At 45.1% G+C, this 19298-nt stretch overlaps 1 protein-coding gene across 1 annotated transcript in view; it reads right to left on the reverse strand.

Annotated features, from left to right (window-relative positions):
- cdk14 (cyclin-dependent kinase 14) overlaps window positions 1-19298 on the reverse strand; it is a 214839-nt gene that overhangs the window by 73069 nt on the left and 122472 nt on the right. The window contains exon 11 of the mRNA XM_038993233.1: window positions 59-122. Within this exon, the coding sequence (XP_038849161.1) occupies window positions 59-122 (64 nt within the window). The remainder of the gene's footprint in view (window positions 1-58; window positions 123-19298) is intronic.

Below are 19298 nucleotides of genomic sequence, written 5' to 3' on the forward strand. Positions count from 1 at the left end.
TGTGTGTGCGTGCGTGCGTGCGTGCGTGCGTGCGTGCGTGCGTGCGTGCGCTCCTCACCTGGTTTGAAGTGGGGCAGGGAGTGGACCCCCGGCCAGGTATCCTCACAGGGGGTGCCTAGGACCTGAAAGAAGGAGGGAGACAGAAGGAGAGAGAATAAGAGATGGAGAAGAAATCCATCAGACAACCACACACTGTGTCCATATCAACACATTCATATTTCAACAACACAATTGGGCCACAGAGAAAAGAAAAGAGAAGACCGTCTCATAGAGAAAACATTTCATTTCTATGACCAAAGAGGAACCTCTGAATCACTAAGGTCCTAAACAATGACCACATTTACATGCGCACAGTATTCCGGATAGTAGGTTATATGCCGCTTAAGGTCTTATTCGTGATAAGCTGTTTACATGTATCTTTGATATCCCGCTCATGAGTATCCCTGTATCTATGAATAAACAGAATATTCCTAATTGGATTTCATATGGGTTAAATGGTATAGTAACTGAAATATGGACACTGACTGTAGGTCTATAACCTCTCATATGTAGAGTAATTACATTTTTTAAATATATTTGTTTATTGAATATTTAAAACATACAATGTACTTGCAGTGAAGCCGCTCAACAACTACATCACATTAGTCATCTGACAGCCTCCCATCCAGAGAGACACACAGAAACAACCAGGGTCAACCAGGGTCAACGCTCAAGGGCACGTCGACAGATCTCCCACCAGCCCTCCAAGATCCCCCCCCCCCACAGTTCCCCAAGAGCTGCCCCTCAACCATCCAAGACCCCCCCACAACCCCCCCAAGAGAAAATTAATAAATAAATACAATAATTCCATTCGCCATCCCGCCAAAAAAACAAAAGACATCAAGGACAACAAAAATCATAACAGCGAGGCCAACTGAATATGTTTGAGTGCATATATGGCACTATTTACATGTGTGTGTCCGTGTATGTGCACATATGTGCATTTGAGAGTGTGTGTATATTGCATGTGTACAAACACCTGCACGGCATCAGCCTCAGGCAAACCGCCATTAACTGTAACAACACTGCCCCTCAGTGTCATTCAAATGTACTTTTTGTTATGTTTTATTTTGACTTTATTTTTTAAAACTTTTATCTTTGACTGTCATTCTATCCCCCGCCCAGCAACTCCACTCCCACTTGTCTCCAATTCCACATCTCAACCCTCAGTTTCCCTCAGCCCATCCCACCTATCTCTGCTGGCCACCCTCTTCGGATTTATATGTGAAATATAATATTATCTCCTGCAGAATTATGCATTTCTTTCAGAGAAATTATACAACATATGTCTCAGGAACAGGAGTGAAGAAAAAGTATTTCTTACTGTCACTATCTCAACCACATACAATACGCACTCAAGTCTAATTAGAAATGTGTTTTGTCGTTTTCTCAGCTTTTCATTTCCTTAAAACAGGTCACACTGATGACATTTGGACATTTTGCACAGGACCAATCTTTCCACCGTTTTGGAGTTATTCCGTTTTCTCCCCAGTCCCTAAACGAAACAGACAACTTTACCGGTGTTAACTAGATTACTAAATCTTTCTATCAATGTAAGACATTATTCTGGTCAGCACCACTTTATTTAGTCTTCTGGGGCAACAAGTTATGGCAGAAGAGAAGCTGCATGTATCAAACTACAGTTGACACGGCCTACCAAATGTCAGAAATATGAATACATCATCCCACAACACCATTGATATGTGAAACTGAGCCTGCACAGACCACAGAAACAACAGTAAATGGGATAAGATGTTTACATGCCACAGTACCCCATATTGGCTCCCGAGTGGCGCAGCAGTCTAAGGCACTGCATCTCAGTGCTAGAGGTGCCACTACAGACCCTGGTCCAATTCCAGGGTGTATCACAACCCGCTATGATTGGGAGTCCGATAGGGCGGTGCATAATTGGCCCAGCGTCATTCGGGTTTGGCCGGGGTAGGCCGTCATTGTAAATAATAATTTGTTCTTAACTAACTTGCCTAGTTAAATAAAGGTTCAATATAAACATTTAAAATCCCAGGCATTTTATCCGATGTTTTCATAACCGGTACACAAGCTTTTTCTGTGTTATTGTAAACAGGATATGATGTTTATATGTGTCACGCCCTGACCGTAGAGAGCTTTTTATGTCTCTATTTTGGTTTGGTCAGGGTGTGATTTGGGTGGGCATTCTATGTTCCGTTTTCTATGATTTGTATTTCTGTGTGTTTGGCCAGGTGTGGTTCTCAATCAGAGGCAGCTGTCTATCGTTGTCTCTGATTGAGAACCATACTTAGGTTGCCTTTTCCCACCTGTATTTTGGGTAGTTGTTTTCTGTTTTGTGTCTGTAGCAGACAGAACTGTTTTCGTGTTCTATTTTTTGGTATTTAGTGCCATCCATCATTCCTTCACTTCTGACCAGTTTCCCAGTCCCTGCCGATGAAAAACATCCCCACAGCATGATGCTGCCACCACCATGCTTCACTGTGGGGATTGGGTTCTCGAGGTGATGAGAGGTGTTGGGTTTGCTCCAGACATAGCGTTTCCTTGATGGCCAAAAAGCTCAATTTTAGTCTCATTTGACCAGAGTATCTTCTTCCATATGTTTGGGGAGTCTCAAATCAAATCAAATTGTATTTGTCACATACACATGGTTAGCAGATGTTAATATGAGTGTAGCGAAATGCTTGAGCTTCTAGTTCCCATATGCCTTTTGGCGTACATCAAACATGTTTGCTTATTTTTTCTTTAAGCAATGGCTTTTTTTCTGGCCACTCTTCCGTAAAGCCCAGCTCTGTGGAGTGTACGGCTTAAAGTGGTCCTATGGACAGATACTCCAATCTCCGCTGCAGAGCTTTGCAACTCCTTCAGGGTTATCTTTGGTCTCTTTGTTGCCTCTCTGATTAATACCCTCCTTGCCTGGTCCGTGAGTTTTGGTGGGCGGCCCTCTCATGGCAGGTTTGTTGTGGTGCCATATTCTTTCCATTTTTTAATAATGGATTTAATGGTGCTCCGTGGGATGTTCAAAGTTTCGAATATTTTTTTGAAACCCAACCCTGATCTGTACTTCTTCACAACTTTGTCCCTGACCTGTTTGGATAGCTCCTTGGTCTTCATGGTGCCACTTGCTTGGTGGTGCCACTTGCTTAGTGGTGTTGCAGACTCTGGGGCCTTTCAGAACAGGTGCATATATACTGAGATCATGTGACAGATCATGCGACACTTAGATTGCACACAGGTGGACTTTATTTGACTAATTATGTGACTTCTGAAGGTAATTGGTTGCACCAGATCTTATTTCGGGGCTTCATAGCAAAGGGGGTGAATACATACAGTTGAAGTCGGAAGTTTACATACACTTAGGTAGGGAGTCATTAAAACTCGTTTTAACCACTCCACACATTTCTTGTTAACAAAGTCTATTTTTAGCAAGTCGGTTAGGACATCTACTCTATGCATGACACAAGTCATTTTCCCAACAATTGTTGACAGATTATTTCACTTATCATTCACTGTATCACAATTCCAGTGGGTCAGACGTTTACATACACTAAGTTGACTGTGCCTTTAAACAGCTTGGAAAATTCCAGAAAATGATGTCATGGCTTTAGAAGCTTCTGATAGGCTAATTGACATCATTTGAGTCAATTGGAGGTCTACCTGTGGATGTATTTCAAGGCCTACCTTCAAACTCAGTGCCTCTTTGCTTGACATCATGGGAAAATCTAAAGAAATCAGCCAAGACCTCAGAAAAAAAATTGTAGACCTCCACAAGTCTGGTTCATCCTTGGGAGCAATTTCCAAACGCCTGAAGGTACCACGTTCATCTGTACAAACAATAGTAAGCAAGTATAAACACCATGGGACCACGCAGCCATCATACCGCTGAGGAAGGAGACACGTTCTGTCTCCTAGAGATGAACGTACTTTGGTGCGAAAAGTGCAAATCAATCCCAGAACAACAGCAAAATAACTTGTGAAGATGCTGGAGGAAACCGGTACAAAAGTATCTATATCCACAGTAAAACGAGTCCTATATCGACATAACTTGAAAGGCCGCTCAGCAAGGAAGAAGCCACTGCTCCAAATCTGCCATAAAAAAAGCCAAACTATGGTTTGCAACTGCACATGGGGACAAAGATTGTACATTTTGGAGAAATGTCCTCTGGTCTGATGAAACAAAAATATAACTATTTGGCCATAATGACCATCATTATGTTTGGAGGAAAAAGGGGGAGGCTTGCAAGCCGAAGAACACCATCCCGACTGTGAAGCACGGGGGTGGTAGCATCATGTTGTGGGGGTGCTTTGCTGCAGGAGGGTCTGGTGCACTTCACAAAATAGATGGCATCATGAGGTAGGAAAATTATGTGGATATATTGAAGCAACATCAGTCAGGAAGTTAAAGCTTGGTCGCAAATGGGTCTTCCAAATGGACAATGACCTCAAGCATACTTCCAAAGTTGTGGCAAAATGGCTTAAGGAAATCAAAGTCAAGGTATTGGAGTGGCCATCACAAAACCCTGACCTCAATCATATAGAAAATTTGTGGGCAGAACTGAAAAAGCCTGTGTGAGGAAGGAGGCCTACAAACCTGACTCAGTTACACCAGCTCTGTCAGGAGGAATGGGCCAAAATTCATCCAACCTTTTGTGGGAAGCTTGTGGTAAGGCTACCCGAAACGTTTGACCCAAGTTAAACAATTTAAAGGCAATGCTACCAAATACAAATTGAGTGTATGCAAACTTCTGACCCACTGGGAATGTGATGAAAGAAATAAAAGCTGAAACAAATCATTCTCTCTAGCATTATCCTGACATTTCACATTCTTAAAATAAAGTGGTGATCCTAACTGACCTAAGACAGGGAATTTTTACTAGGATTAAATGTCAGGAATTGTGAAAAACTGAGTTTAAATGTATTTGGCTAAGGTGTATGTAAACTTCTGACTTCAACTGTATGAACGCACCACTTTTTCATTTTTTAAAGAAGTTATTTTTCATTTCACTTCACCAATTTGGACTATTTTGTGTATGTCCATTACATGAAATCCAAATAAAAATAAATGTATATTACAGGTTGTAATGCAACAAAATTTAAAAAACACCAACGGGGATGAATACTTTTGCAAGGCACTGTATGTAAACGTGGTCAATTAGTCACACAGTCACAGACATGGTAACCTGCTAACCCTTATTCTCCTACAGTGTGTTTACACCAAGATCACGTCCAAGAAGTAAAGGTCAATGTTGTGTTGAGATGTGTGTGTGTGTGTGTGTGTGTGTGTGTGAGCTAGAGAGAAGCCTTTTGTTGACCTTGGGTGTCAAGCAGAGATCACTGAAGCAAACACACACAAATTGGCGAGGTGTACACAGAGTAGCAGAAACACACCTCACTCACAAAGCCTGGGTTGAAGGGACACTGTGAGATTTCAAGATTTTGTTTGTTTTTCTACTTACCCAGAGTCAGACAAACTCATGGATGCCACTTGTATGTCTCTGTGTGCAGTTTGGAGATGATTGAAGTTAGAATATTGTTAAAATATTCATAAAACGAACAAATGTATAAAATATTGATTACTATGTAAAGCTTTGTAAGACCCCAGCAGAGGGCAGCAGTGTACCATGACCTGCAGAGTACAACATGGAGAGACAGGGGAGGGGGATTGGATTGTGAGAATGTGTGTCTGCCAAACCCCTTACCGCAGCCATACACAAAGGGTGACCCCCCCTCCATGTTCCCTCTTTCCCTCGGTCCAGCTGCCCCCTGAGGTGCAGAGTGAAATTAGCTGTCCCCTCAGCCCTGTAGGGAAACACTCACTACCTTAATTACAGCCACAGACACCATCGCTCACCGTGGCAACCCGCACCACGACACCGGCCACGGCAGCTTCATCATTGCCACGGAAACATGACACTTCGCCACAGCATCATCAACACGCTAATACATCACAACTGAACTATGCCAACCTTTAATTCATTTTTGGTAGATACACACACACAATTCCACTCCCTACCTAAGTCCTGCCTTTTCTTTCTTTCTCCCTCTATCTCTATCTCTCTGTCTCTTTCACTCTCTCTCTATCGCTCTTTCTCAATTCAATTCAATTCAATTCAAGGGGCTTTATTGGCATGGGAAACATATGTTAAAATTGCCAAAGCAAGTGAAGTAGTTATAATATACAAAACAGAAATAAACAATAAAAATGAACAGTAAACATTACACTCACATAAGTTTCTCTCTATCTCTATCTCTCTCTGTCCTCTGCCGGCCAGGCCGGGTGTGTTGGTTGATTTCCCCTATGATCTCTTGTCACTGTCAGACAGCGCTGTAAGGTGTGGCTCGGTGTGTGTGTGCAGTGCTGTGTTTGTTCTGGTGACACACAGCCTTCAGGACGGAAATTAGCTCAGGGAGCCGCAGCCTGCCACTCAGGACTGACTGACTGTCTGACTGGCTTCAGAGGAGAAACAGGGGTGTCTCTACCCAACACTAACACTAGTCTGCATCCTAAATGGCACCCTATTCCCTTTCTAGAGCATTAATTTTGACCAGGGCTGAAAGGGGACACAGCCTTACCACTACTACCACTAATGTTTCTGTAACCAGAGTCTCTGTCTTTATGGTTCTAGTGTGTAGAATGTAGATATTACACACTGTCACAGTAAATGAAGTAAAGGGACTAAAAGGAAAGTAAGAGATCAAAGTAAAGAAAAGGTATATATTAACACTACCACTACTACTACCACCGCCACCGCTACCACCACCACTACTACCACCACCACCACCACCACCACTACCACCACTATTACTACCACTGCCACCACCACCACCGCTAACGCTACCACCACCACCACTACCACCACCACTATTACCCACCACTGCCACCACCACCACCACTGCCACCACCACCACCAGCACTATTACTACCACTGCCACCACCACCCCCACTACTACTACCACTGCCACCACCACGACTACTACTACCACCGCTACCACCACCACCACCACTATTACTACCACTGCCACCACCACTACTACTACCACTGCCACCGCTACCACCACTACCACCACCACCACTACTACCACCGCTACCACCACCACCACCACTACCACCACTACCACCACTACCACCACCACCACCACCACCACTACTACTACTACCACCGCTACCACCACCACTACTACTACCACCGCTACCACCACCACCACCACCACCACTATTACTACCACTGCCACCACCACTACTACTACCACTGACACCGCTACCACCACCACCACCACCACTACTACTACCACCGCTACCACCACCACCACCACCACTACCACCGCCACCACTACCACCACTACCACCACCAGCACCACCACCACCACTACTACTACTACCACCGCCACCGCTACCGCTAATGCTACCACCACCACCACTACCATTACCACTGGCTCTGTGGTCAAACCCAGCAAGATACGACCCAGCAGTCTGCACACAACACAGTTAGCACAGCAAGCCAGGCTTACTGACTGGTAAGTAATCCGCTTCAGTCAAGCCACTCTTCTGCACCATTAGAGACAATTTACTGAGCGTGAGCACATAGTAAACACCACTATAGCTCTCGAATGGTTGATAAAACAAAGAGAGAGACAGAGAGAGAAGGGAGAGAGAGAGATACCCGTGGTTCAGAATGGGAAACACTGCGTTCACTATGAATGTGCCAATGAGCTCAGAGTGATTTGACTGGGTGTTATAATACCACCCATTACAGTTGAACTGTCTCAGTGACTTTAGCCTCTTTCATCTCAGACTCTGTCCCAGATGGCACCCTATTCTCTATATAGTGCACTACTTTAGACCAGGACCCAGAGGGCTCTGGAGTGGTCAGAAGTAGTGCACTATGTAGGAAATAGGTTGTTATTTGGGACATCAGTGTTTAGCTGTCTCACCTCTAGGCCCTGACAGACGTTCCACTACTGTGGTAATGGGATTGGTAATACACTCCAGTCTGAGTGACAGCCAGGGTCTCTGTGACAGAGTCTCTGTGACAGGGTCAGGATAACTTTCTCCTGACCCTCTCAGGCCATACAGCACCTGAGGACAAAATCACTATACCACAAGATGGGCAGGTTTTTTCTCAATCTATTCAACTGTAATAGAGAACAAGATCTCATTGAGCGATGTAGCTACACACACACACACACACACACGCACACACACTTAATAGAAGTGATGTATCTACAGTCAGAGGCTGTTTCTTCTGAAATAACCTCAACCAAGGAACAAAAGCAATTTGAAACCCGATCTGTCATCTGATTGAGCTCCCCTTAAAGCACCAAGGCTTTAGTATTCACCCCAGAGGACAAAGGAGAACAGTGGGATCGATCTAGCGAGGGGTAACCTTGACCAAATTACAGGGGCTGCACACACCAGCTCCTAGCCTCGTCTCTCACTGAGCCTCATCTCTCCAGTGAGATATCATGATATCACATCAAACACACAGAGCAAGAGAGACAACACATGCAAGAGGCTGGTAAGACGAGGTAAGGCTAGACAATGATGCTGCTGCCACATTAGAACAACTTGTTGGAAAATGAGACAGGAAATAGAATAGGGGAGATGAAGACATATTTGAAGTCCTAGATCATGTCGCTTCAGCATAGCAACAACTTCTGTGGCATGTATACATGGCCTTGGTTGATTGACTATAAATCCCTCCATTAAGTCAGGCAGGCAGCCCTATAGGTACCCCTATCAACATGGCCAGCATGGCCCCAGACCATTGGAGGTGACAGACAGGGCTAATCCAGGGGACTTTGCTTGTCTGCCTGTCGAGCACACACACACACGCACGCACGCACGCACGCACGCACGCACCCACCCACGCACGCACGCACGCACGCACGCACGCACGCACACACACACACACGTAGATGAGGGCAAGAGTTGATCCAGCTACACACAAGGAACTTCTTCCCCTATGAGGGCATAGAGCTGAGCAGAGGGAGGATACAGGTTTGGGCATAGAGCTGAGCAGAGGGAGGATACAGGTTGGGCTGAGGGAGCAGAAGAGAGGGGAAGAGGGGAGGGGGTACATTTGAACACAGATGGGGTGGGATGGCACACATGTCTCTTGCTCTAGGGGGCAAGGCATAGTGAGGCACCAGAGGGAATGGGGGGGGGGGGGGGGGGGTAGTTGGTGGCAGCAGTGGACAGACAGGGACTGTGAGGGAGGGGTATGAAGGGGTGCACAAGGAGACAAGGGGACATGCTCAAATCCACAATCTGGTTGAGGTGTCAGATAGAAACAGCCTACATTATTGATGTGGAGAGTTCTCATGCTCTTTGAAGTGAAGGAGAGGAGAGGAGGAGAGAGGAGAGGTGGAGGGAGATTAGGCTGCCATGTGAATGTCTTTGTGAGGCACATCAGAGAGGGAGAGGAGCACAGCACATCGGAAGGGCGGATGAGGCAGGGAAGGGAAGAGGTCTGACAGACACATCACAGCCCAGGCAGACAACAGCCTTCAAAGAGACCCGTTTAGAGGCACTCTGATCCCACTCACTGACTCTCAGCACCACCGCTCTGACGCACACAGCTGGAGCGCACATTTGGGTTCAAATAGTATCGGTTTGCTTTCAAATACTTTGGCTGCACTTTTGAAATTGAGCTTGCCTGGCACAACGGAAACCAAAGGAATAGTCCCAAACCAATCAACGATACGAGCTACCTACAGTTGAAATCAGAACGTTACATACACCTTAGCCAAATACATTTAAACTCAGTTTTTAACAATTCCTGACATTTAATCCTAGTAAAAATTCCCTGTCTTAGGTCAGTTAGGATCACCACTTCATTTTAAGAATGTGAAATGTCAGAATAATAGTAGAGAGAATGATTTATTTCAGCTTTTTTTTCTTTCATCACATTCCCAGTGGGTCAGAAGTTTGCACACACTCAATTTGTATTTGGTAGCATTGCCTTTAAATTATTTAACTTGGGTCAAACGTTTCGGGTTGCCTTCCACAAGCTTCCCACAATAAGTTGGGTGAATTTTGGCCCATTCCTCCTGACAGAGCTGGTGTAACTGAGTCAGGTTTGTAAGCCTCCTTCCACACACACGCTTTTTCAGTTCTGTCCACAAATGTTCTATAGGATTGAGGTCAGGGCTTTGTGATGGCCACTCCAATACCTTGACTTTGTTGTCCTTAAGCCATTTTGCCACAACTTTGGAAGTATGCTTGAGGTCATTGTCCATTTGGAAGACCCATTTGCGACCAAGCTTTAACTTCCTGACTGATGTCTTGAGATGTTACTTCCACATAATTTTCCTACTTCAGGATGCCATCTATTTTGTGAAGTGGTGTTCTTCGCCTTGTAAGCCTCCCCCTTTTTCCTCCAAACAGAACGATGGTCATTATTTTTGTTTCATCAGACCAGAGGACATTTCTCCAAAAAGTACAATCTTTGTCCCCATGTGCAGTTGCAAACCGTAGTCTGGCTTTTTATTAATTTTTATTTTATTTTAATTTTACCCCCTTTTCTCCCCAATTTCGTAGTATCCAATTGTTAGTAGTTACTATCTTGTCTCATCGCTACAACTCCCGTACGGGCTCGGGAGAGACGAAGGTCGAAAGCCATGCGTCCTCCGAAACACAACCCAACCAAGCCACACTGCTTCTTAACACAGCGCGCATCCAACCCGGAAGCCAGCCGCACCAATGTGTCGGAGGAAACACCGTGCACCTGGCGACCTGGTTAGCGCGCACTGCGCCCGGCCCGCCACAGGAGTCGCTAGTACGCGATGAGACAAGGATATCCCTACCGGCCAAACCCTCTCTAACCCGGACGACGCTAGGCCAATTGTGCGTCGCCCCATGGACCTCCCGGTCGCGGCCTGCTGCGACAGAGCCTGGGCTCGAACCCAGAGTCTCTAGTGGCACAGCTAGCATTGCAGTGCCCTAGACCACTGTGCCACCCAGGAGGCCGTAGTCTGTCTTTTTTATGGCGGTCTTGGAGCAGTGGCTTCTTCCTTGCTGAGCGGCTTTTCAGGTTATGTCGATATAGGACTCGTTTTACTGTGGATATAGATACTTTTGTACCTGTTTCCTCCAGCATCTTCACAAGGTCCTTTGCTGTTGTTCTGGGATTGATTTGCACTGAAGGTAGGCCTTGAAATACATCCACAGGTACACCTCCAATTGACTCAAATTATGTCAATTAGCCTATCAGAAGCTTCTAAACCCATGACATCATTTTCGGGAATTTTCCAAGCTGTTTAATAAAGGCACAGTCAACTTAGTGTATGTAAACGTCTGACCCACTGTAATTGTGATACAGTGAATGATAAGTGAAATAATCTGTCAACAATTGTTGGAAAAATGACTTGTGTCATGCACAAAGTAGATGTCCTAACCAACTTGCCAAAACTATAGTTTGCTAACAAGACATTTGTGGAGTGGTTGAAAAACGAGTTTTAATGACTCCAACCTGAGTGTACTTCCGACTTCAACTGAAACTTCCGCATTTGTAGCAGATTGAGGGAAGATAATCTTCTGAGTTTCTCAGTTTCAGGTTCAGTGCCGTATACACTGCAGGAGACAACTAGTTAACTGTAGCTGGATGGAAACTGAAACTTTCCCTTGCCAGGTCAACTGACATGTTCCAGACATGTCCATCAGTCAGGTCAAAGGTCAGGACAAACAACAGGACAGAACAGTCAGCATAGCTGAGACAGACAAGTGGAACACACACACACACACACACGCACACACACTACCTCCACCATCTCCCAGACCACCCAGCCACAACTAATGAGTGAGCATTTAACAGCGGTGTCATCTTCGTCACCATGTGTTGTTTACAATGGCCTTGTCTTCTCTATAGGGACAGAGATTGAATAGAGTTTATGGATAGTATGTCTGTCTGGTCACTGAGCTATGAGGGGATTACAGCTGACCCGTCCCTCACTGACAGACAGCAGGCAGGTCACTGGTGAAACAGGTCACAGTCTGCCCAAGTTCAGGGAGAGAAAGAGAGAGAGATGGAGGGAGGAAGAAAGAGACAGAGGGAAGGGAGATCCCTAGTCAGTTGTAAAACTGAATGCATTCAACCGAAATGTGTCTTCCACATTTAACCCAACCCCTCTAAATCAGAGAGGTGCAGGGGACTGCCTTAGTCAACATCCACATCATCAGCGCCCTGCCTTGCTCAAGGGCAAAAATACAAATTTTTCCACCTTGCCGGCTCAGAGATTCAAACCAGCGACCTTTCGGTCCAATGCTCTGAATCGCTAGGCTACCTCTCACCCATAGAGAGAGAGAGAGAGCACAACCCCAGCTCATCAGATCATGGCCATGCTCAGTAGCCATAAAATGGAAGAAAATGGTCCGAAACAGAGTAAAACATGGGGGTACTATATGAGCTTTTTGTTTTCAGTTGCTCTGCATTTTGATGTATCTTAATGAACATGACCCAGGGTCACGACCAGCCAGGGGACAGGGGTTAGTCACCCCACAGATCAGAACCAGAACCACATGGATCAGCCTCTTCTCCCACTCAAACCGGGTGGAATATGGTTAGTAAGCTCTGACCCGAGAGACCACTTTCACTCTCCACTGGGGCTTGACAGATGCACGTTCACATTGGGTGGTCAGGCCGTTGCCGCCACCGCGGCTGTTTCTGGAATGACATCATTTATTTACCCAGCGGCAGGCGGCAGCCCCCTTCACTGTTTCAGATCAGATTGAGTCGTGTGCAGTGGCTTACGCCTCAAACCAAACTCATATTACTATGTGTGTGTGTGTGTCTGTGCGTGCGTGCATGCGTGCGTGCGTGTGCGTGCGTGCGGCTTACTTCTCATGCTAAACTCATATTACTTCATCTCCCTGGATGTAGAGATAATTACCTGGTTTAGGAATAATTCAACCCATATCCTCTGGTTTAACCAGCATCCTCTCCTCTGGCCGCCTGAACAAACACTAACACACACGTTCAGACCGACAAAGACACACACTGACACACTGACACACACACACACACACACACACACACACACACACACACACACACACACACACACACACACACACACACACACACACACACACACACACACACACACACACACACACAAGTTTAGACAGACAAAGCACACACTGTACTCATATGTTCAGTCCAACATAGCCACACACACGTACAGTCAATTACAGCCACACATATTGATCAGACAAAGTCACTCACATGTGGTTTTCAGTTTCAATTCTCTGTCTGTGCAGACAGTATGGGTGTGCTTGTGTCATCAACACTTGCTATTTACTCAACAACATGAACTGTTACATTATCCATAGGATATGCTGTCCTTGCTAATGCACCCCTGTGTGTGCGTGTGTTGACGTGAGAGAATAATTCATTCCGTAGGTGACGGAGGCGACAGCATCGTCCATCACACTAATGCAAGGAGAAAGGCTCATTGTATTCTGTAAACACACACGGACAAACACGGACACACACACATACCTCTGCTCTGACAGCCTTTCCTACAAATAGACCTGTCCATATTCCTACTGTTCTTCCGGGGGATGTAATCTTGAACAGAGTGACACTCAGTTAACCAGCTACATTGGGCCTGGGCTTGTACCACGCATATCTAATTCAGACGGACAGAGGGGACGGAGACTCAGCCTGCTGTAACTAGCAGTCAGCCAGTCAGCCAATCAGCCCATAAGGAGCCATGCTCACGTCTCAGGACCAGGTAAAGAGCAACACTTGAGCATGAACACACAGATGGTCTCTGCTCAGGATAGCCAGGGCTTTGGAAGATTACAAAAGAACACCAACATTAAAATAAAGCAGCGACTTTGAATAAATAACAGCCTTTAGTTGATTTGATTCCGAAGAAAAAGAGAGTTGAAGAAAAAAAGAGAGCAGGAATGAAAGGAGGATTCAAATGGAAATGTGAGTGTCAGATAGGGTTGCACATTTTGGGGAATATTCAGAAATGGAAACTTTCCGTGGGAATTAACGGGAATATATGGGAATTAACAGGAATATATGGGAATGAATGGAAATATATGCAAATTAATATTAATATCATTTAAATGTAGATGTTTTTTGCATTGGATATATTTACCATATCATATGGAGACAGAAACAAACATTTTACCTTATCATAAGTAGGCATAATTGCAAATGATTAAATCCTTCCAATAGAAATTTTAAAAAACGATTTAGTTACAAATGTAACTTTAATTAAATGAGTTGAATCTTCACATGGGATGATTTCACTGAACAACAAAAGAAAGGAAATATTGAATGATCCCCAATGATCCATCGCATCTCCCAAAAACTTAAGGTTTGGTTGTCTTCCTCTCCGTCTTCTATGTCTTCTCCCTGGACCTCCTCAATGTCCACCTCTTGAACATCAGACTCTGAGGCCTCATCTTCACTGTCACCTTCCAACCTTGTTGAGGATGCGTTGTTGTCAGGCTCAAAAAGCCTCAAATTTGCCCGGATGGCCACCAATTTGTCAACCCTTTTATTGGTCAGTCTGTTGTGTGTGTTCCCAAACAAGGACCAGTTGCGCTCTGAGGTGGCTGATGTTAGTGGGATTTGGAGGACGATGGAGGCAACAGGGGAAAGAGCCTCAGATCCACAAAGTCCCTTCCAACAGGTGGCTGATGAGATATGTTGGTACGACTGCCTTACTGCATCTCCATCCCAAAGCCCTTGCTTGGAAGTGTACTTCACCAGACTGCCAAGAACCTTTCCCTCATTCAGGCCAAAGTGGCGAGACACGGTAGTGATGACACCATAGACCTTGTTGATCTCTGCACCAGACAGGATGCTCTTGCCAGCATACTTGGGGTCCAACATGTACGCTGCCGCGTGTATGGGCTTCAGGCAGAAGTCTTCACGCTTTTTGATGTATTTCAGAATTGCGGTTTCCTCTGCTTGGAGGAACAGTGAAGTGGGCAGGGCAGTATGGATTTCTTCTCTTACATCTGCAAGCAGAGTCTGAACATCAGACAGGATGGCATTGTCTCCCTCAATCCATGCAATGGCTACTGCTATAGGTTTCAGGAGTTTCAGGCTGCTTACCACTCTCTCCCAAAATACATCCTCCAGGAGGATCCTCTTGATGGGTCTGTCCATATCGGCAGACTGTGATATGGACATTTTTTGGAAAGACTCCTTTCCCTCCAGGAGACTGTCAAACATGATGACAACACCACCCCAACGGGTGATGCTGGGCAGCTTCAATGTGGTGCTCTTATTCTTCTCACTTTGCTTGGTGAGGTAGATTGCTGTTAATACTTGATGACCACTCACATACATAACAATTTCCTTGGCTCTCTTGTAGAGTGTATCCATTGTTTTCAGTGCCATGATGTCTTTGAGGAGGAGATTCAATGCCTGTGGTCCAAGGTCATTGATGACTGCCTTCAGCTCATCTGCAATGTAGGGACCGGTGTGTCTGTTGTTCCTTGTGTCTGTGCTCTTGTAGAATACTGGTTGAGTGGTGGAGATGATGTAGTTAATTATTCCTTTCCCACGAACATTCGACCACCCATCAGAGATGATTGCAATACAGTCTGCTTTCTCTATGATTTGCTTGACCTTCACTTGAACTCTGTTGAACTCTACATCCAGCGAATGAGTAGCTAAAGCATGTCTGGTTGGAGGGGTGTATGCTGGGCGAAGAAAATTCAGAAATCTCTTCCAATACACATTGCCTGTGAGCATCAGACGTGAACCAGTTGCATACACAGCTCGAGCAAGACATTCATCAGCATTTCTCTGACCAACATCCTCCATTGAGTAAAAAAACGTCTGATTCCAGGAGGACCATGAGCTGTTGCTATCGAAATAGAAGTTGAGGGACTTTGTCAGAGGTTGCTTGTTGTGAGTGCTGAGGGAACTTTATGCACTTGGCCAGATGATTCTGCATCTTTGTTGCATTCTTTACATATGATTTGGCACAGTATTGCAAATGTACACAGCTTTACATTAGCTGCACTGAAATGTCTCCACACATCAGATAGTGCCCGTGGCATTTTCCTGTAAAGATTAGAAAAAAATGAGTAAAAAAGAAAACAAAATTCCATGTACAGATAAATAGTTAAAGCAGTTAGATTAAACAACTCCTTTGTAAGACAAATGTTTTAAAATGAAACATATGGAAACAGGTGAATTAACACTCCTCAGTTAGCAGGCTCAAGCAAGCTAAAACTCACATGGTAGCAAAAACTAACTAGCAGAAATGATTAACAAGTTAGAAATTATTTAGACACACTTTGCTGTAGGCTACTATTTACTAGTTAACAAAAAATCATGTATGTCATATAAAATATATTCACACCACCCAGTATGGTAATCAAAACTTACAAGAAAGCATGTAGTCCTTGGCTCAGAGAGTGTAGTAGTGTGGGCTCAACAGCATCTCATTATGTGCAAGATCATGAGAATCAGCTGTACATGTGATGGAAGAATGCAATGTGCATACAGAGGGTTGCAATTCCATTGAATTGGGGATAGTTTAACCAAAATATGCCACAAGTCCTAGAACTGCCTTATGTGTATCCCACAAAAAAAGTTCACTGTTATAAGCTAACTTTTTTGATGAATTTAAGCAAAATTCCCCAAATTCCCGGGCTTAACTTCCCATGGAAAATTTCCAGAAATATTCAGGAAATTTACTGGAAAGTTTTCGACCCTTTGCAACCCTAGTGTCAGCCTAACTCTGACAGATGGAGCTGTTTACTACGCTAACTGACCGTCTAGATGCCAGGCCAAGCAGACTGGTGGACATTTTTCCAGGTGTATTTCTCATTCTGTCTTTTATTCCTTTAGCTGACAGCAGAGTACACAGACACACAACAGGACGAGACAAGATTGGGGTGGGAGAAAATATAAACAGCTAAATTTGACGTGTTCAATTCCTCACATGTATGCTAATCATGTTCATAACGCCACAAAAGGCCAGTTAATGTTTGAACGTTCAAACACTAATTATTGCCATCTGGATTAGGAGAAACACATGCTGAATCAATAAAAAAGTGAAAAACTAATTGTGTGAATGTGTGGGCATTGGCATTGAGATGATCAGAGGTGTTATTACCTCAGAGAAATAATGATGATTATACAGTCAAGGTAAGACTGTAAGCCTAGTATAAGCACATCTCTGGCCTCCTCATGTGTACGGCTTACAGGGGCTGTGAGCTATGCTATTACCTACACAGGTGTGGTCCTCTTAAAACAGGGGATTCATAAGGTCTTCATAATGTGGAGAGAATAAGGAGAGGATAATCAGAACACAATATAGACCTGTCAGACTTTATCCCACCACCCCCTCCTTTCCCATCCTCTCCCCTTCTCCCCGCTCCTCTCTCCTCCTCATATCCGGACCACCTAGGCACCCCAGGGGTATTTGCTGAAGAAAACCCTTATCTCCACTGGATAACATTTTAATTTTACCCCAGACAGTCAGATCCCCATTTCTCCCCCAACCCTCCTTCGCTTCCCCTTACCACTCCTCTCCCCAAACACCCTTCCACCCCTTGCTCCTCCCCTCCTATCCTTCTCCGATCCACATTCTACCTGCTAAAGGGCACATGACTCCTCCCCCACCCTAACTCTAAACCTATCCCCTAAAGGTGTCTGCATGCTTCCCATCCAAAACAGTTCAAAAAGTTTGTGCACAATATGACATTTTGAGACGTTTTTGTTCGTTTTGATCTTCGGAAAGATTCTTTGGGCTGTTTCGTGCACACAACTATTATTTTTCGAGGTGAGCCAAAGTTGGTAGCCGAAGTCTACGCCCTTTAGTCGGTGACTGGTCAACAGTAGGGATTCTTCATGAAGTGTTTGTTGTCATTCAACGAGAGACTAATCGTTTTTCATGCACATTTTTTCCACTTGAGAAATGCTGAACCAAACATCTTAGCTAGATGTAACATTGCGCGACTAAAATCTCCTTAGCAAAAACTTCCAAAATAATGAGGCCATGTAGCCTATAGTACATAACATTTTGTGTGTATTTACAAGTGAAGTAAACTCTCTTATTAAAAGTGTTAAATTCCTCAAATGTATGCTAATCATATTCATAACACCACAAAAGGCCAGTTAATGTTTGAACGTCCAAACACTAATTATTGCCATCTGGATTATGAGAAACACATGCTGAATCAATAAAAAAGTGAAAAACAAATTGTGTGAATGTGTGGGCATTGGCATTGAGATGATCAGAGGTGTTATTACCTCAGAGAAATAATGATGATTATACAGTCAAGGTAAGACTGTAAGCCTAGTATAAGCACATCTCTGGCCTCCTCGTGTGTACGGCTTACAGGGGCTGTGAGCTATGCTATTACCTACACAGGTGTGATCCTCTTAAAACAGGGGATTCATAAGGTCTTCATAATGTGGAGAGAATAAGGAGAGGATAATCAGAACACAATATAGACCTGTCAGACTTTATCCCACCACCCCCTCCTTTCCCATCCTCTCCTCTCCTCCATGCCTCTGCCTCCTGTCCTCTCCCCTTTCCTCTCCTCTCCAAATCTCCTCCTCTTCCCTCTCCTCCTCATATCTGGACCACCTAGGTACCCCAGGGGTGTTTGCTGAAGAAAACCCTTATCTCCACTGGATAACATTTCAATTTTACCCCAGACAGTCAGACAGCCCCCTCCCCCTTCCTCCCCCGGCCCCCCTTCCACCCTTCCTGTCCCCTTACCTCTCCTCCCCCCAAATCACCATCCACCACTTGCTCCTGTGAGGACAGATGCTGGGAGACGAGAAGCAAGTAGATGGAGTGAATATTTAATAAATAACAGACATTAAACAAAACACAGACAGCGTCTGGACAGGGGAAACATAACGACATTAATGCTGACACTTGGATCAAACTGAGGAACAGACAGATAAAGATGAGGCAATCAATAAAGTGATGGAGTCTAGGTGAGTCCAATGAAGCGCTGATGCGCGTAACGATGGTGACAGGTGTGCGTAATGATGGGCAGCCTGGCACCAACGAGCGCCAGAGAGGAGGAGCGGGAGCAGGCGTGATAGTACCCCCCCTCTAAGGGCGCCACCCGGCGTCCCACCTGGGCGAGCCTGACGGGCAGGCCGAGACATGGGAGCCTGACGTGCCGGCTGAGGCATGACGTGGGATGGGAGCCTGCCGAGCCAACCGAGGCAAGAAAACCTCTCGAGCCAGCTAAGGCATGAAAGCCTGATGAGCCAGCTGAGGCATCCCCGGTTCCTAAGGCAGCGGCACCCGGACCCGACGTCAAC

The sequence above is a fragment of the Salvelinus namaycush genome, chromosome 5 (assembly GCF_016432855.1).
Source record: "Salvelinus namaycush isolate Seneca chromosome 5, SaNama_1.0, whole genome shotgun sequence".
Taxonomy (NCBI): Eukaryota; Metazoa; Chordata; class Actinopteri; order Salmoniformes; family Salmonidae; genus Salvelinus; species Salvelinus namaycush.